Consider the following 20,104-nt stretch of genomic DNA (forward strand, 5'->3'; position numbering starts at 1 on the left):
AAGACCAGTATCATCATAACAGATCCATGGAGGCTAAGCGGGTGGAGAAACCAGGAAATCTAACGGGGTTAGAAAAATCACCCTGAGCACTAACAAACATCTGGAGGGAATGACCAGGAAACGCAGATGTTATCAGAACCTTGAGGCACCGGGGGAGGAAAATCACCACAAGCCAGCAGGTAACCAGAACAGCAAAAGTAGGGCCTAAGACTGCGAGCAAGATATGCCCCCAGCCACCTGACTGAAACCAAGACCATAATTCAGAAGAAAATCCAGAGCTATCACGAGCCTCCATCCCAGATAACAGATCTCTAAGGTGACATGAACAGAAGACAGATTAGTAGACATATCAGGAATGAATGTACAACACTCGTCCCCTATAACCTTGCAGGTCCCCCCTTTCAGCTAAGAGAAAATCCAGAGCCATCCTATTCTGCAGGGTCCCTGACCCGGAGGGCCTTTAACTCAGGTCCTTCAGCAGCAGACTGTTACACCCACGGTGTAAGAAAGAGGCTCCGCCGATCCTTCATCCCAACTGCTGTCAGACTCTACACCAATCTGTAACACCTGAACCAGGCTGTAACACCTGAACCAGGCTGTCATGTTGTAGTCTGTTTACACTGTTTACACAGTCACTTATACCGTCACCTTATTCTGTTATTGATTTTTTTTATGTTTATTGTGTTATATTGAACTCTTAAGTTTATCTATTTATTCTTTTCTTTTTTATCTTTCACTTTTAATGCTGCCGTAATAAGTGAATTTCCCGTCCGTGGGATCAATAAAGTTTATCTAATCTAATGTAATCTAACACGTCAACCCCTTAGTTTTAGAAAAGTGAGACTTTCTAACTCTACAGCTAATGCGTCCATTTGAAAAGCATTGTTAACTGTACCATAGTGTGGAAAAAACACCCCCAAGCACTGAGTTAGTGATGGAGATACGAGCCCTTGTAGTCATATGAGGAGGAGCGAGAACCCCTGAAAGATCTGACAACACACGGAGGTGAGGGATGAGATAAGATAGATAGCGTCTACCACACCAATTTCTAGGCAGATACAAAAAGACTTTGAACTGCAAACCCAACCCACATTAGTTGGACAACTATAACCCTCAGGAGATGGAGATAGAAGAGATAGAAGATGGAGATAGAAGAGATAGAAGATGGAGATAGAAGAGATAGAAGATGGAGATAGAAGAGTTAAATAGGGACAAACCAGGACAACTTAACATTACTCTCTCCTGCACACAACGTAAAATTAGGATCCTTACAGGGAGGTCTATCCAGCAGTAAAAAAAAAAAAAAAAAAAACCCCACATGAAGCAAGGATGGTGTGATTACAGGTACTGCTTACACCTAAAAGCATAGACACATCAAAACAAGGCATCTCAAAACACAACGGGGCGGCCACTGCATGTACAGAACTAGAAGGAGTCACAGACTTAGAAATCAGGTGATCAGTCTTGCTGGAGAAGTCTCTGTGAAACCTAATAGACTGAAATGAAAAATCATGCATCCATGGACAAAACTTCAGAAGCAAAGAAGCATTGAGAAAATGTGTACTGTTAGATTTACCCACTGATCTGGCAGCCAGGAAGGATAGCACCAGCCGCTCTCCAGTCTCCAGTCGGTGTGGCATGAGGGATCAGAGAACACACGTAACATGTGCTATTAATCACTTTGGTTGTGGTCTGCTTAGCAAGTGCATACCACAAGTTGTCATGTTCGCCATGATGATTGATGACACGGAGTCGCAGTCTGTGTAACTCAGGAACTGAAAATGCACCAGGTGAGGGTGAAGGAGGAACAGGTGAAACTCCTGCTGTCAGGGCAGACAGCACGTACAGTAGCAAAAACAGTGCTGCTAAAACAAACAGAGGCAGACACCAACCTCTGCACTGAAACACCACCAAATGTGCAGGTGGGAGACGGTGTTGACGCATCCAGGGCTCCATTCCTTTTTCCCACAGGGGAAATGAACTGCACACCTTTAGGCAGGAAAAAGGTGAGCAAGCAGCAAACAGGCAGATCAGTGGTGGGCTCAGGTCAGAAGGAGCCAGGAAAATCCAGTTGTGTTGCTAGGCTCACCCGCTCTGTCCGGGGCCACGACGTCCAGTTGCTAGGCTCCTTCTCAGGCTAAGGGCCAGGCGTTACAGCTGCACCCTCGGGGGGGCACCGGACGTGTCCCTGGACTCCGATAGAATGGGCACCAGCCTGGAAGGGGTCCACAGAACCGCTGGGACCCACAGTGCATCCTTTTGAGGTTCTTAGTCAGGACCCAGTCTCCGGGACGGATCGAATGGCACACGGTTTCAGCAGGACGTGGAAACACGTCACGAACAAACTACAATCCAGCCATTCTGCATCAGTGTGTGAAACCCATTTCAGCTGGTTGTGGGAGAGCTGCTGATCCTGTGAAGCCTCAGAAAGCACAAGGAAATGGTTTCACAATAAAACAACACTAAATCCTCACCAATGACGATTCCAGGTTGGGCCGGCTCAGTTCCAAGACCAGGAGGCCTGCTAGAGAGAACCTGAAATGGACTGAGGTTCAACCTTGTCCGGTTACACATCCTCCTGCAGGTCAGGAGGAGGTAGAGAGCCGTCAGCATGCAAAGCAGAGGATGTGAAGGGAGGGAAACAGAGGGCAGAGGAGAGAGGGAGCGAGGAGGAGAAGAAGGGAGACATCAAGCGAGAGACGGCGGAGTGAGACAGACAGGAGTAACGGTGCCCGAGACACGTCCAAAACCAGCTTACCGTCCGGTTTTTAGAACGGTAACTGCGTCGCCATAGCAACCAGCATTAGGAGAGAAAGATGTGGACAAAACAAACTTTCTAAACCACATCAACATTCCCTCAAACCACAGGACAGTGTCATACATGCACATAACCAACATAAACACATCAGATATTTTCCATTACAACATCTGCTTGTTCCTGTAATCTAGAAAAAACAAGTTATTATGAAATGACCAGACTATACGACTGGATCCTGAAGGCCACTGCTCCGGTATCACCCCTGTGAAAGCAGCATCATCAGCAGTATGATAAGATGAACTAAAACAGCACATGCACCCGTATCCATGGTGATAATATCCTTCCTGTAAAAGTTTATCCCAGAATGTCATAAGTGTCAAAATCATGTTTGATTTTTCTAAACGTACACACACATATTCAAAAGCGATTTAGTATAGACGTCTTTTCCTGTAGATAGATCCACATCATCAGTCCTGCTTTTCAGGAAAATAAAGGTGTTTCTGGTTAATAACATCAGAGTAGCAGCATTATGAAACACAGCAACCATCCCTGTGTGGAAGCAGAGCAGCATCCTGGAGAAAATCCTGCTGGAAGGAAAAGGTCGAGTAAAGTCCGTCAGTTCGTTCAGGTCAGTCAGAACTTCGTCAGTTACGTCACTCGTTCTGCAGAAAAGCCAAATCAGAGCAGGTAGACTTTCCCTGCATGTAGGAGGATCCATAAAGGCCAATATGGCATCGTTTTGGAAAAACATGAAGTCTGCTGGAGTTTTCTTAATCAATTTATTAAACTCCGAGATGATAAGGACATTAAATCAAGTTAAATTGCTTTTAATTATGTGTCCATCATCAGCCAAGTTTTTGCTCGAGCTGCTTTTTGCTTTTGTTCTTTTACAAATTCTTTATTTTATTTTCCAAGAGAATCAGTTTAAAACATCCATGGATATCAGATTATTATGAAATAGTTTGTATTTTTCTCCAGGTACATCTCTGTATTAATTCTTACAGTGCACCTTCCCATGTTATTTCAAATAGCAACAACAACCCAAAAAAAAACTATTTTATCTATATTAACGTAGGTTTGTGGAGCTAGTTTTAAACTTTCCCTTCTTTTACTTTAACTAATTTCCATCTGGTTATTTGGTGACCGTTAAAAGAGGAGCTCCTTAAATTTACTTTAATTTTTTTTATTTTTTTTATTCCCATTTATTAATCAACATTTTCTCAAAATGCCCGGGATTCATTTATTTGTTTTTAGACAGATTTCAGATCTTTAGTTTGCTTGGTTGAAATATAGATCAGGCCTTCAGTGTTCATTCTTTAAAGTAAAAATAGCACGTATTTTCCCTTTTTTATAGATGTTTGAGACCTTGATCTCAAAGAGCCATGTTATCCATTTTAACTTAGCAATGAATGATAGAGTGATACCAAAGAAAATGATTCCAGTATATGTGGATGTGGCTGCTAATAACCCCTAAATGCAGCATGTTATGTTCACACCTGAGACCACGGCTCAAAGTTATTATGCAGCCTTTTTAAGAGCAAAATGGAAGCTGTTTCTGGTTTATTATAAATTATAGGTACCAAGATATTCAAAACCTTAACTTAACCCAACTGTGAGCAAAAATAAAATAATCGGGACCCAGAGACACACAAGCAGTTTTGGTGCGAATTACGCACACACTTAAAGTTGACAGGAAATCAGGGAAGTTGCCGTTCGCATCCCCACACAGAACCAAGCAGGAAACCTGCCATTCGGTATTTGGGGCCCTTTACCCCTCTGGCAGAAAAAGGTTTTACTCACTCTCACTGCTTCAGCTGTAGGACTGAGAGAGAAACCATCTTATCAGATCCTGGGTCAGCGGTTAGACGGGGTAAAGGGGGGTGTCCTTCAAGCTGGATTCGCAGCAGAAGAAAAACATCACTGCAGGTTCAAGAGGGAGAGAACTCCAGTCTTCGGCCTTCCCACACACACTCAACAACACGCTGACGTCATCAGTCACACCCATCCATCACCCTGCAGCCACACAGACTCAGAGTCACACACACATTTACACCAGCCGGCTCACATTCATGCATTACCCCTGTTTCACTCACATAGCTGTAGGGAGGAGCATGCGGGATGCGGAAGCAGGAAGCATCCCTTCTGTTCTTCTGTCAGACTGAGCACAGCTGCAGCCACGTGCTCATTCCACTTTACAGATGACACCTTTAAAGTTTCTGGAGAATGATTAAACCATTGTGTTTCAAATCTCTCATCGGGTTCCCGTGAGATGTTAGCAATGCACACAGTTCTGAGCAGGGCTGGAGACAGAGGGGGAAAGATTTTTACCTCAGTCAGCTGCTGCAGAAAAAATTTGGCTCGGGAACTCCCAACAATAGCACACAGGATCTCCCAGGGGGTGTGTCCATGCTGTGATGACGGAGTCAGGGTTGGCCATAACTTTCACTCCATCAGGAGAAGATGTGAGACAAATGTTTAACCGACACATCAAATCTCGACCCAAAAAGGTTGACCGGACCAACTTCAGACAGCAGAAATAATGTCTAAATTTACACCCCAAGAGTAAATTACACCCAAGGGGTGCGGTCAACCATTTCTTTCACGGTGGTCCCAGACGCAGAGATTGAATGCACAAAATTACCAGACATCTGAAGCGGCACAGGAAACCCAGAAACCCTCAACTGATCTAGTTGCACCAGAGTCTACCATGAATTCAACGGTCTTACCCGACACCTCGACTTGTAGGTTTGGGAAAATCTTGTAGGCCTCAGCCGTTAAATGCGTATTTTCGCTGCTATACGTCTTCGTCGGTATGCATCTGCTTTCGAGCACAGAGATAAGCATGGTTAATTTTTCAAAGTCAGAGGAAACAGCAAGCGTCTCTTCATTGCAACAGAGCGAGGGAAAAACTGCACGTGTTCATCAGTGTTGTGACCTTCAGCGGGTGTGTGTGGTGTGTGTGTGTGTGGGAGCTGGGTGTGTGTGTTGTGTTATCTGTAGTTTGTTTACATTGGGTGTCTGTGTGCTGGCAGCAGAGCAGGAGGAAAAGGAGAGGAGAGCTTTCATTTACTGGGTCAAAACTTTGTGTGTGTAAGTTACGTCACCCAGAGATGTGGAGCGTCGGCCCGGATCCATCATTGGCTGCTTCCCACCCCCTTTCAATCTGAAGGGGCAAGTTGCCGGCCCCCGTTTTGCAGGCCACGCGGACCCTCAGCCTTCCAGTGTCCCAGCTGTCCGCAGATATGACATGCGTCATGATGGCGGCCACGTCCTCGAGAACCACGCCCACGTCCACGTGGGAAGTCACGCCGTCTGGCCCCGTTTGGGTTTGGACCAGACAGAGCTGAATACATTGTCATAGCAGCCAGGTGCAGCTCTTTGTCCCCCCTCAGCAGCTCCAGCAGCAGAAAAGAGGAAACTCATCAGCAAACTTTGGCCCAGAGGTCGAAGGGGCCATTGGGTCGCCATCTTCAGCGACCTCGGTCTCCGTCCATGTTCGGAAGACCAGAATGGGTCCCAGTCAGACCAGCCACTGAGTGAGTGGTGGAATTAGAGTTCAGGCCATCTTTCCTCAGGGTCACAATGGAAGTTCTGCTGCTTTTGTGAGGGGCTTTGGACTTTTTCTTTTCCTCTGTGGTCTGCGGATCGGGCTGTGGTTCGGCCTTGGGCAGGTGGCGGGACTGGGGGTAGGCAATCCAAGTCCGGATCCGGAGACGCTCCCAGCATCGTCAGGTCTGGGCACAGGAATGAGGTGTTCTGGCCGCTCGGGCCCGATGGTGGACATGCAGGTAGAGAGGATACAATGAGTTAGTTTTCAGCTGAGAAAAGTGAGACACAGCAACAGAGGTTGTCATTCGCTTATCATGGCTGTGGTCAGGTCGGTGCAGGTCAGTCTGTGGAGGGTCAGTAAGTTTTGGAAGAACTCTGGCGTTCTGTTTTCTCTGCCGACGCTCACATTCTGCGAGCCAGTTTGTTAAAGCCGCCTGATGTTTTCTAAGCGGTCCCAATCTGAGACCTTCACCCGTTTCTGTGACTTTAATTTGTCCCTCATCCTATCTAAACCTTCTTTAGTTATTTTTAATGCTGCCGGGCTCAAAGAGCCTTCAGCTGGAAAAATACCATTCTGGATCTACTCCACACACACCTCCACACACACCTTCCCATACTTACGTTCCATGAACTCAAAGAGTTCACCGCGGGGCGTCGCCGGTGTTTTGGAGCTTACATTACCCATGTTTACACGTAAGCACGGGGAGGAATATTCCCACACCTTAGACTACAGACGTCTCTGTAGAATACGGAATAACGGCTAATCCGTCCGCCCTATCTCACTGCTTTCCAGCGAGAGACCCACTCACACCCTTGTGAAGGGATTTTAACCTGCCCCAGATCTCCTAATGAGACCTTCAGGCCCGCTTCTAGTCTACGGAGCTCCCAAAATCCCTTGTGAAGGGATTTTAACCTGCCCAGATCTCCTAATGAGACTTCCAGGCCTGCTCCTAGTAAGCGGAGCTCCCAAAACCCCCGGCTGCCCATCTTCCTACTTTTCTAAAAAGGGAGAGATGTGTGTGTGCGTGAGAGCAAATTAAAATCCTAGAGTAATTTCTCACTCACCAGACTTCCTTGACAGGATGGAAGATGTTCGAGGTCCTGGCGGGCCAGTAAGGAGATCCACGAGGAGTCCCCCAGAAAACAAAAGCTGAGACGTGCTCAGGTTGATCAGACACCCGTCATAAAACCCGAAACTGACCACGCAGGAGCACTTCTGACACCAGGTTGTTGAGGCAAAAAGTTACTCTGTCAAGGAATGAGGAGTCTGGTTCTGAAGTGAAAAATGATTACAAGTTTATTGAACACAGGATTAAAATACAAAGAATAGAATGAATAGGAAAAATAGAAAGAATAGAATTGCAATTCCTGAGAGACTGTTCAGAGGTCTGACAGCACAGAGATCTGAAGAGAATCTGATAAGAAACATACATGCAGCATCTTTTAAGCAGAATGATCACGTCAAAGCACATCATGAAATACAAACAAAGAGATTGTCTGTTCCTCACACAGGATTAGACACTTCAGCAAACCTAATGAGCTTTTTCAGTTTTATTGAGCACATAAACAACCCCAGTGACATTAAGGCAGGATGCCCGGCTGGGTCATCCTGAGGCGCCTGGCTGGTATCAGATAAGTCACACAGGTCAGAGCGAACTGTTCTCAAGAATGCATCCACATTTATGATAGCAACAGGCTACTTAGTATTAAACTCAATTACCAAGAACTTAAACAAGCTGTTTACCCTGAGAGGGATCAGTAGACACAATATAGTAAAAGGGAATAATATGAAATTTCCACAACAGATGGATGGATGGATGATGATGATGGATGGATGATGATAGATGGATGGATGGATGATAATGGATGGATGGATGGATGGATGGATGGATGGATGGACCATGTTTGTTATTGTCTGAAACTGAACTCGAAGGTGAGCTCTAAACTCTGCACTGCCCTTTCGTGAATGTACTGTCTAACAACCATGCTAATGTAAAGGACACATGGGTGTATGTGGGCAGTGACATCTGACAACGTTTAAGATGGATGTACCTTTTTACGTATGTAAGACAGCAAGAATGAGGCTTTGCACTGACTTAGGTTTTAAATTTTGATTGGATCACCTTGTTAATCTATAATTTAAATGTATTGGAAATTCTGTGTTCTCTGTTTTCATCACTGACTGCTTATTTCTCTCCTGACTCTTACTGATCCTCTCTTCTTCTGATTGGCTGTCTCCTCTGCAGGATCATCGAAGCGGTTTGTATTGGTTGGTTCACCACCGAGTGTCTCATCCGTTTCCTTGTGTCTCAGGATAAATGTGAGTTTGTCCGTCGACCTCTGAACATCATCGACCTGCTGGCCATCATGCCGTACTACGTCTCGGTTACGGTAACGTTCCTGACGGGGGAAAACTCACAGCTGCAGCGGGCCGGCGTCACACTTCGTGTCCTGCGAATGATGCGAATCTTCTGGGTCATCAAGCTGGCGCGCCACTTCCTGGGCCTGCAGACTCTCGGTCTGACGCTGCGGCGCTGCTACCGTGAGATGGTGATGCTTCTTGTCTTCATTTGTGTTGCCATGGCAATCTTCAGTGCACTGGCACAGCTGCTGGAGCACGGCTTGGACCTGGAGACTGGAAACCAGGACTATGCAAGCATCCCTGCCGCCTGCTGGTGGGTCATCATCTCCATGACGACGGTGGGATACGGAGACATGTATCCGATTACGGTGGCAGGCCGAGTGCTGGGTGGCCTCTGTGTGGTAAGCGGCATCGTGCTCCTGGCGCTGCCCATCACCTTTATCTACCACAGCTTCATCCAGTGCTACCATGAGCTGAAGGTACGGTCGGCCCGCTGCAACCGCAGTCTGTCAGCAGAACTTATCAACTGAGCCGGTGTCACTCCTGATGAGGTGGAGGCGCTCCACTGCCTCCTCCTCAGCCTTTTCCACCAGCTGGCCACCAATCTGACCACAGCAACCAAACACAAACTTAGATTATATTAACTTCTGAACCATCAAAGTTCTCTTCAAGAAGTATTGCTGGAGATGTGTTCCAATCACAAGGGGAATCACACTCCTCAGCCTCCCTGGTAAGGTCTATTCAGTACTCCTGGAGAGGAGGAGAGTCTGTTGGATAGTCTAAGCTCAGACTGAGAATGAGCAGTGTGGTTTTCGACCCGGCCATGAACCATGGACCAGCTGGATGCCCTCTGCAGGGTCTTGGAGTGGGCATGGGGGTTTTCCCCACCAGTCTACATGTGCTTCGTGGACCTGGAGAGGGTGTTCAGCTGTGTTTCTTAGAGGAATACTGCAGAGAATGCCCCAAAAGTATGGAGTACCGGACCTCCTTGTATGAGCTGTTCGGTTCCTGTACGACCAGTGTCAGGGCTTTGTCCGCATTGCTGGCTATCAAGTCAGTTGGATTTGTTTCCAGTGAGGGGTCGACTCTGTTCATAAACTTTGTGGACAGATTTCTAGATGCAGCTGAGGTGTTGAGGAAATTTGGTAAAGTGGTCTCAGGATTGGGTCTCTGCCTTTTGCTGATGATGTGGTTATTTTGGCACCTCCAAATCTGAGACCATGTTCCTCAGCTGGAAATAGCTGGAGTGTCCATGAGATCCTATCCCAAGTGGAGGAGTTCAAATATCAGTGCTGTGATGCGGACTCTTCATCGGCCCGTCCTGGTGAAGAAAGAGCCAGAAGACAGTCGCTGGATTTACTGGTTGATCTATGTTCCTACCTTAACCTATGGTCACGAGCTGTGGGTAGTGACCAAAATAATTTGTTTGCCAATACAAGCAACCACAATGATTCAGTATTGAGTCTCTCTTAAAGATAGGGTGAGAAGAGTGGACATCTAGGAGGGACGCAAAGTAGAGCCACTGCTCCTCCACATTAAGAGAAGCCAGATGAGGTGACTCGCTCATCTGGTTAGGATGCCTCCTGGACTCCTCCTTGGGTAGGTTTTCCAGGCCTGTCCCACCAGGAGGAAACCCCCTGGGAAGACCCTAAACTTGCTGTAGGGACGATGTCTCTTAGCTGGTTGGGGAATGCCTCAGGATAGCCCCTGGTGAACTTGAAGAAAGGACCTGGGAGTGGGTCTCCGTTTAGGTTTCTGCCCCTGCAACCCAACCCAATAAGCAGCAGAGAATTGATGGACTATCAAAGCTTTTGGTTCTCATGAAGTCAAATCCAAACTGCTGCTGGTTTAGATTTTTCTGCATTTTCAGGAGTGATGTTTATTATTTATTTAGCTGCGCTTCACAGAATTTTTCCAGAAGAATTAGAGAATCAAATACAACAGCTGTGTGTCGACTTAAAGAGTTTTGTTGAACCCACTGAAATATTCATTCATTGTAAATCAAGGTTACCTTGGTAACAACAGTTTGTGGAACTGATGTCACTTCATCACAGTGAAGTTTCCAGGAACCGATTTTTTTCTTTCTTTTAAACCAGAGTTTTAACCTTATCAACCTTCTGGTTTTTCTTGTTCCGATGGTCCTGCTCCTCAGAGGATGAACACTTCAGATCAGACTGAAGGGTCCTGTGGTGCCCCCTTCAAGATGAACCACATCTCAGACTCATGGACTGTACAACTGGAAAAGGTACCAGATCAGCTCAGGTTTCTGGACCTTGAAGATGATGCCATGTTATGACTGGCTAGATGATGGCCTGGCTCTGTGAGGGGACATGTGAACATCACGGTCAGTGGACGGTATAAAACAGAGGGCTTTAGTGCTATTGGAGCCTTAAGCTGGATTTCCTTGCGTGGTGTCTGTGTAGGGCCGGTTACAGCGACACTGCGTAGGTCAGCGAGGCTCGACGCACACCTCTTCCACACCCAGTGTGCACCCCTGCTTGCAGCGCTGTTACATGGAAGTACTCCCTTGTGATTGGTTGGTTATGTGCTTCCAGATTTCTACGGCTGAATTTGTGTGGTTACCGTAGAAGAGAAAGAGCAACACAAAGCTATAACCATACGCTCGAGTGCAAGAGCACATTTCACCGGTGTGAAATGCCAACCCTACCGTATGCAGACGCTGCGCAAGCATAAATCCAGCTTTCGACCGAGGGGCTCGTTATCATCTACAGCTTAGAACAAGGTTACTCAATCTGGTCCTACAAGGGCCACGATCCAGCAGGTTTTCCATGTATCCCTGCTTCAACACACCTGGCTCGGATAAATCGGTCATTGTGCAGAACTTGATCGGCTGTTCGATCCATTTAATTTGATCCACGTGTGTTGAAGCAGGAATACAATAAAAACCTGCTGGAATGTGGCCCTTGTAGGACTGGAGTGAGTAACCCTGGCTTAGAATAATAAAGTTAATCTATCTTTCCTATGTTTCAGTATAACATTCAGTACATAGAGATAGATAGATAGATAGATAGATAGATAGATAGATAGATAGATAGATAGATAGATAGATTTTATTTATTACTCTGGAAAGAGTAGAAAAAATGGTCTATCGAAACAAGTCTAACAATCGTATATTCAGCAGGAAGTCTTATTGGTCTTATTTTCAGAGTGATAAACTCTGCAGAGCAGAATGTGTAAGAATATTAATCATGCTTTGAGTGTAAATGGCTTTTATTTCTTACTGAGCTCATAAATCCCAGCCGATTCTATATGCATATAAAGTTAAATCATCTCACTGAGACACTGTTTGAGATCATGCTGGATCCTCTTTTACTCCCAGTTTTAGCAATGGAAACTTTTTTCAAGACCTCACAGTCTAAGAAAATCTGAATATAAGGAAAGAAAAGCTTAACTTGAGAAGATTCAAACAATGATCAGGTGAAATAATCTGCCAGTGCAGTGAGATTTTTACACCTGGTCAGATTTCCTGAACTAAGTTCAGCTCATTAAATGGACTCGGAGAGTTGAAGTGATGGAAACAGTTGGTTCGAATGTCAGGACTGAAGAGTGTGAAATATCTCGCTTCTTCTTCTTCTGTGTGAAATACTGCTGGGTTTAAACCAAGGCACATTTACACGGACTTTCCCTTTAAAATCTGAATGTTTCTGACACTTAGCTGTCTCTAATGAATCAGATACGTCTAAACGAAAGCAGCTGCTCTCGTATGAGCCTGCTCTGACTGTGTTGTCTGATTCAGGATGTTTATGTGTCTTCTGTTATTGTTTAACCTGTTAAAAGGGGAATGAATAAATGAATAAAACACATTTATGGATTTTATTAGGATTATCAAAGAAATCTGATGACCAAAAGCTGATCCTTTTTATTGTGGTGGATATACACTGAATTTAATGAGCTGATATGGAAATAATACTTCACTAGAAATCCTATTTTTTAGATGAGAGTCCAGTTAAAATTTAAACCAGTTAGATTTATAAACACAACATGGGACATTTTAAGTCAGAACAAATTCAGTCAGTTTCTAACAATGAGGAAGGGACACATACATCAGAAAATAAATAAACTAAAAGTAAAACTAAAAAAGGGAAAGAGAAAAAATAAACATGCAGCTATGGATTTTCATTACGTTTCCAATATTTTACAAAGTTAAACAATCGTTTACCATTCTTGTTTTTCACATTTCAAGTGTTTGAAAATAAAAACATTACTCTTTGTTTTGCTTCATATTTATCTGTTTCTGTGAATGAAAAACTTACCCAAGGACCATATCCTGCAAGTTATCAGCCATAACTTTGCCAAACATCATATGTTTTTTGTTCAAACGAAGCGGACATAAATATTTAGATAAAGTTTTTTTTAACACCACACTTTTTTAAAATATATGTACAAACACAACAAAATCACAGAATTATATGAAAAATGTAAAAAATGCTTTAATCCCAGAGGGAATTTGCTAAAATATGTTAGAGCCAAAAACATAAAAAATGAACAGATAAATCAAATGGTGCTTTAAAATTTGTGAAAAAAACACCTAATTAAAATGATATTTATCTTAAATTAAGTATTCAACAATTAAAAGTAAATAAAAGATAAATAAAGGTATATAGGGGACATACAAAGTATTTAAATTTAAAAATAAAAATTTCAAGTAGGATCTAAATATCTAAAAGTGGACCTGGTGTGATTGGGAAAATTCTATTTCGTCAACATAATTCTGATATATTTATTTGTGACTTTTCTCTCAGAAAATTTAATATAAATTTCAAGTAGGAATTTAAGGGACATTTTGGAGGAATTGGAGGATTTCACCAGAAATCTTTGAGTACAGTAAATCCTCTTTAACTACTTATTTTACAGTAGCTGGAATTGCTTTTACTTTTGATACTTTATCACTTCAACACAGGCGCGTGACGGACAGCTTCCTGTCGCAGGTCCTTCAGCGCCTCTATGACGCCATCACGTAAAGCAGCGTCCTCACACGGTAGGTCAGCGAAGGCTCGCCTTCAGGAGCAGTAAACCGCCGCGTGTCCCGGTGTTGTTTCGGAGTTCTGCCGGTGAACATGTACTACAAACTGAACGGAGTAACGCTGCGGCTCACCGGAGCTTCCGCCACCGCCTACACCCCGCAGGTGAGACACGGTGGCTGCGTGACCTTCACCGGATTGCGGCTGAAGCTAATGCTAATGCTAACCAGAAAGCATACGAACCGTTCATGAAGACGATTTGTTTATATATTGAGTATTAACTGATGTCAAGTATCTTGTTGAGTAGATACGCTCATATGGACTGTTAGATTAACAGGAAGCAGTCATTTACACAGAGTAACTTCATACGTTGTGTCCTGGTTAACCTGACATGAACCTGAACGGAAACTGTTGATGTGATGAAACATGTTAGAGTGGTTCGGGTAAAAGTCCAGACCGGGATGTAATTCCCTCAGTACACACCGAACTCATTATTTCTTTTACTCCTTTGGAATAGTTATTGGGATCAATTCAAGCAGTGGTGTAGTGGTCCGCCGAGAAGTGGGTTTACGCTTAATCCCCCCCCCCCTTTAAGTAGCACAGAAAAACACCTTTTAAGGAAAAGTGACATGCAGGACTACTCTAATTACTTTAACCCCAAAAGTATTTGCTTCTTGTCACATGGTTTGTGTTGCTCAGGGAGGAGGGGTTATAAAAATTGGAAAACCAATACTGGGACAGAGACTATAGAGAGAGTTATGGATGTAAACTATTCCTGTTTTTCGATGGAATAATGAATTACTGGAATGACAACTATTCTCTCACCTGATCAGGAGCAGTTTGTACTACAAATATAATGACTGTATCCACAACTGTGTGAGCCTGGTCTATTTCTCCCACATACAGTACATCCAAATGTGAACACATGTTGCAGGCTAGTCTGTTTTGACTCTTTCACATGTGTAACTTAGCGGCTGTAGCTCAGGAGGAAGAGCAGTCGTCTTTCGACCAGAAGGTAGGGCTGGGCGATTAATCGATTAAATCGATAAATCGAATTTTGCATTTCTGGAGATTTATTGTTATGAAAATCGGGATTTTCTTCCATAGTTAGTTAGCAGCAGACTTAGCCCTCCCTCCACACCAGAACGGTGTTTGTCTGACAGATTTTCAGTAAAGTGACCGTCACTCACGCCTGGGATTTAGCTGTGTGTATAACTGCAGTTAGAAATGCTGCTCTCTATGAGATGCAGAAATCAACTTAACCCACAAACTCTAGTTAAGAGACAACCTTCATCAGGGGAATTATTTCTGCAGTGGATCCTGTATGATAAGGATCCAGATGGAAAGAGATCACGGATGCAATGTGTCGCATATTTCAATGTAAGATATGAAGTCGTTTATATGGTGGAAAAGCTATGACATTATATGCATTATTTTTGCTAGCATTCATCTATATAAACAAGTAAATGTTTTTAATAAGTTTATGTTTGTAAAAGAAAAGAAAAAAAATCGATTAAAATCGGAAATCGGATTTGGTTATAAAAAATCGGAGATTTCATTTTTAGGCCACATCGCCCAGCCCTACCAGAAGGTAGGCGGTTCGATTCCAGGCTTCCACTGACTACATGCCGAAGTGTCCTTGGCAAAGACACTTAACCCCACGTTGCCTCCCGATGTGCCATCGGGGTGTGAATGTGTGTGTGAATGGGTGAATGTGATAAGTAGTGTAAAGCGCTTTGAGTGGTTAATCTGACTGGAAAAGCGCTGTATAAGTACAAGTTTTACCATTTTACATACAGGCTTATAACGCAGGACGTAAATCTCAGCAACTTAAACAATAGTATCTGCTGATACTGAGTACTGATCCGTTACCTTAAAAAACAATAATTGTCACGAACTTTTTTAATTATTGAGTAAATAAAATTGAATAAAAGAATTTCTATTAAAAACAATCTTGAAAGGAACAATAATTCGGTAACGATATACATCTATCGATAGACGTGTAGTGTGATAGGGGAAAAGGGGTAGATGAAAAGATTAAAAGAAAAACACAGTTTTCCTTTTTCATTATTGTCTATCTGGTAGCTTAATGCCACAGTCGTTACTTCCTCCCAACCAATCACAAACGCAGACCCAGGCACGCGCCGTCACCAAGCCCCGCCCCGGGTCGGCCTGAGTAAAAGACTGTTCCCATAGCAGTTGATTTCTTTACGTGGTAGCCTAGTCCTAGCAGTTTCTGAGCTACCGAACGGCCAGTTTCCACCGGGTCCGTGTGTGTGCCGTAGAGCTTTCGTTCTGACGTGTGCGGCGTGTCAGACACGGAGCGCCTGCTAAAGAAGTCGTGCAGCTGGATCCGTGAGATCACGAAATCACTGGAGAACTTGAGAGTCTTGTGATTCTCCACTTCCAGGATAAACGTCTCGTCGTCCATGACCCTGGCCTTTAATGACATAATGTTTATATTTCATCGATCGCAAATCTGCACGGGGGCTTTTATTTTGAAATTTGCCAGACGCTTTACACTGCTCCTGGGTCTGATTTCCTGTCTGAACTGCTGAGCTGGACGTGTTCAGAATATTTGTGTTTGTGATTTTTCGGTCATGTTAGACTGTTCTTATGTTTGTCAGTATTTGCTGACGTCACTCAGGTCTCTTGAGTTGATTTCTTTTTCTTTTTTAAAACCTTTCAGTTATGGTTAAAAAGATGGTTGAATGTGGGTTTAATATGAATTCACTGTTTGTGTTCTTCATTAAAAGCAGGTCATTAATAGCATGACATGGCCAGGGCTGCACTTAATTACATTTGTTTGGATATTTATCCATATGAGTTTTTAAAAAAACTTTATCAATATTTTTTCCTGTATCGTCCAGCCTTCCTTCCTGTGTTTTTCCATGTCGGACAGGAGCTCCGACGTGGAAAATGGAGCTTCTTGTGGAGACAGTAAATTATAATACTGTCTATTATTGCAGTGAATTTCTGGCTTTGTTTGCAAAAGCCTCATGTTTTCTAAAACATTTGCCGGTTTGCTTTTCCTGAGTTTTTTGGCAACAAACTCCTCGTACTCTTTCACGTGATGACAAACCAAAGCCTTTATGAGGTCGCAGGATTTAAATTTTTAGCATTCAGTTGAATAATTTCCAAATATGATTAATTTAGCTTTTACTAAAATTTAGTTGTAATTCATTATGAAGAGACTGAGTTTAATTTGAATTAATTTTCCACCTCATTCAGACATTTGTTCCAGGTAACATCAGGGAATAATACCCTGATCCCTGAGGAACTCCGCGAACAACAGTTTTAAATCGGATGTGGTGCTACTTACAAACTAGTTTCAGTCTGATCAGACCTATCAATCGATGCTGGATGTGATGGATGAAGCCACAGTTCTGTTTCTGATTAAAACACTCTGATCAGTGATCATCAGTCAGTGCACTCACTGATTCATGATCAGAGTAACTGATTGGTTTACGGGTGAGCTGATCAGTGTGTCCGTAAACACACACAGCCTGCAACCTGTGATGGCTAACTTCTCAGATGATGTGATCCGGTGGCACCTGCTCTCAGAATAAGTCATTTGACTGATTCAGCCATACATTGTGTTTCCTGTCAGCTAATCACATGACCTCTGCTCACCTGTCCCAGGGTCTGCGTCCAGTGGCCACTCCTCACAATCCTCAAGTCATCTTTGCGACTCCAACCAAGATGGTGTCTGAAGCAGGAAGTCAGGTGGAATACATGGGAATCAACAGAGTTCCTGCCTTACAGAAGCTCTTCCAGGTAACTGATGCCAGCAGCAGGTGTGCTGGAGTCTCTGAAAGGGGAGGGGCTAATGTGGTAGGTGGAATAAGCTCCACCCCTCACAGGTAACCTGTTTTTTATGTGTCAGTCGTCTGACGGGGTCCCTGTCCACCTGAAGAGAGGTCGGATGGACAAGCTGCTGTACCGGACCACCATGGGTCTGACCATAGGGGGCGTGGTCTACTGTCTGGTGGCCCTCTACGTCGCCGCACAGCCCCGCAACAAGTGATGTCAGCTTCTCTGCGCTGTGATTGGACCAGAGGTTTCTGTGGATGATCAGTGTGGAAACCAAACGATTTGTACAGAAATGTTATTTAGTGTGAAGAATAAACAAACATTATTTTCTTGTTAACGAGTGCTTGTGTGTGTGGGGGCGGGGCATATGAACAGACATACTGAGAAGTTAAAACTGAGCTGGTCTCAGGACAGTTTTCGTCCCAGGGGAGTCTGAGTTGATCCAGTCTTAATGAGTTCTGATCCTCCTCTTATTGTCTGCTTCATCCCTGTTCCTCTGAGGGATTCACGGAGGATTACGGAGGATCATCTGTTCTAAGCTCCACCGAAGTGTCGGCTTCTCTCTCCGCCTGAAAAACATCTGAGGTTTTCATAAAGTTTGTATGGTCCAGATTAAAAAGCAGGACATGAAGGCAGAATGTACACAACCATCTTTTCCTTCTAAAATCACATTCAGGTTACATTTAATGGTCATGATGTTGAGTTTGTACGAGTCGGCCTCACACTACTACATTTTTTATGAATTAATCTCCCGTATTCAGTAACCAGTGTTACATCAGTTAAAAAAACACCTTTGTTCCACGTGGAAAAGCATTTTTAAACAGCTACAGATGAGTTTATTCTACTTATAATTTTACTGAATCATAATTTTTGTAGTGTTTGTGTTTTTATCTTGAACATTTTTAATTACTCAAGGGTTACTGGTGTATCGTTTATTTCTTTGTAGTAGTTTTATTTCCTGTTTTGTTTTTGTTTTTATTTACTGGAGATTCCAGTGGACAATCATGTTTTATATGTGAGTGGATTTTTATTATTTGATGTTTCTGATTTTGAGAGGACCTGTCTGCACAGTTTCCCATTAGAAACAATAAAAAATGACTTGAACTTTAATCTGAAATCCTTGGTCCTGTAAAAACATTTTTACATTCACCACAAGAAACAACTGGAAATGATGAAGTCAGGAAAGCAACATAAATCAGCTTTAAGCTAAAAGAAAAGAATCATCGCACATCTGGCTCTTAATAATCACTGTAATTCTGGCTTTTTATTCTCTTCTGAAGATCCGACGAGTCCGTCCACAGACGAAGTTTCATAGTGATCAGATGAGATTATTTTGATCATTTCGATCAGTTTTCACGTGACCCCAGACCCAAATGTTCCTGACGGTCCGTGGGTCCGGCTCCAGGAACGTTTGGATCAGTTTTCACGTGACCCCAGACCCAAATGTTCCTGACGGTCCGTGGATCCGGCTCCAGGAACGTTTGGATCAGTTTTCACGTGACCCCAGACCCAAATGTTCCTGACGGTCCGTGGATCCGGCTCCAGGAAGGTTTTCTGCCGTTAGACGGTGAGAAGGGACGAACTGGTTCTGACTCACTGCTGGAAATCTTTTATCTTACAACCATCACACCTCAGCACACACACAAACACGTTCTTTTCCCTCCTTCAGAATAATCTGCGTGTTTTGGCTGATCAGGAGTATTGATTATGAGGGCCCCGATCGGAGATCTGAACAACTGAGCCCGTTGAGCTCCAGCGTGAGGACTCACCACCACATCCTCACACAGCCGAGGAAACGTGGTTCCAACTCTGTGGAGCGTGTCACATCACCGGCTCTGTTGCCATGGAGATGATTACAGGATGCCAAAGGCGAGGTTTCACTGTAACAGATCACATCACACTTACACACACACACATACAGCTAGGACGCTCTGAATTCATCAGGTCTGGACCATCTAGACCTGGTTCTGGTTCTGAATCAGTCTTGAGGATCCGGTTGTAACAGGCTGACATTAGGCTGCTGTTTCTGATCAAGATGTATTGATTGATTGACTTTCATTTATACTGATCAGCTGATCGGCTGTTTCTCTGTTGGTCACATGACTGTCACGTCTTTGAGTCCCGGTCTGGATCTGACGGGTCAGAGGTCAGACTGGAGTCACATGACTGTTTCTGCTTTATATTTATTTGTGTTTACAAACTGCAGCTGATCCTCACAGTCTGACCCAGAATCCTGTTTCATTGCCACGGTGACTGTGATGCTGGAGAACATCAGCCCCTTGTCTCCATGGTAACAGCAAGATCCAGAAAAGTGAGACTAATCGGGCTCAGCCTGAAGCTCCACAAACTTTTAGGTTCATGTCGAGTGGCTTTAATCCCCGATGATCTGTAAACAAACTTCTACCGTTCATGATCAATACGCAGACGGTGAAGTTCTGATCGGTTAGTTTAAGTTCAGAAACATTAGTTATAGTTTAACTACAGAACCAAACACTTGGATTCACTTTCCCATGAGGTTTAATGGAAAAGTGTGGTTCAGACTAGTTAAAGTTAATAGTGTTAAATTTAAAAGGCATTTAATATATTTAAGAATGGTTATTCAAACAAAGTGGATAGTTAAAGAGCAATTCATTCTAGATC

The 20,104-nt window shown here is 43.8% G+C and overlaps 2 protein-coding genes across 2 annotated transcripts in view; both read left to right on the forward strand.

Moving 5' to 3' along the window:
* The window catches only part of LOC121655254 (potassium voltage-gated channel subfamily G member 3-like), a 15,692-nt gene extending 5,741 nt beyond the window's left edge, over window positions 1-9,951 (forward strand). Inside the window, exon 4 of the mRNA XM_042009757.1 lies at window positions 8,554-9,951. Coding sequence (XP_041865691.1) covers window positions 8,554-9,199 — 646 coding nt within the window. The 3' untranslated portion in view covers window positions 9,200-9,951. The remainder of the gene's footprint in view (window positions 1-8,553) is intronic.
* Window positions 9,952-13,629: 3,678 nt separating this feature from the next.
* LOC121655260 (cytochrome c oxidase subunit 7A-related protein, mitochondrial-like) lies at window positions 13,630-17,801 on the forward strand. The gene is made up of 3 exons (XM_042009765.1): window positions 13,630-13,816; window positions 17,294-17,428; window positions 17,538-17,801. The coding sequence occupies exons 1-3, from the start codon at window positions 13,748-13,750 to the stop codon at window positions 17,676-17,678; spliced, it is 345 nt and encodes a 114-aa protein (XP_041865699.1). The 5' UTR covers window positions 13,630-13,747; the 3' UTR covers window positions 17,679-17,801.
* Window positions 17,802-20,104: the final 2,303 nt, after the last annotated feature.

Source organism: Melanotaenia boesemani, chromosome 16 (genome assembly GCF_017639745.1).
Source record: "Melanotaenia boesemani isolate fMelBoe1 chromosome 16, fMelBoe1.pri, whole genome shotgun sequence".
Classification (NCBI taxonomy): Eukaryota; Metazoa; Chordata; class Actinopteri; order Atheriniformes; family Melanotaeniidae; genus Melanotaenia; species Melanotaenia boesemani.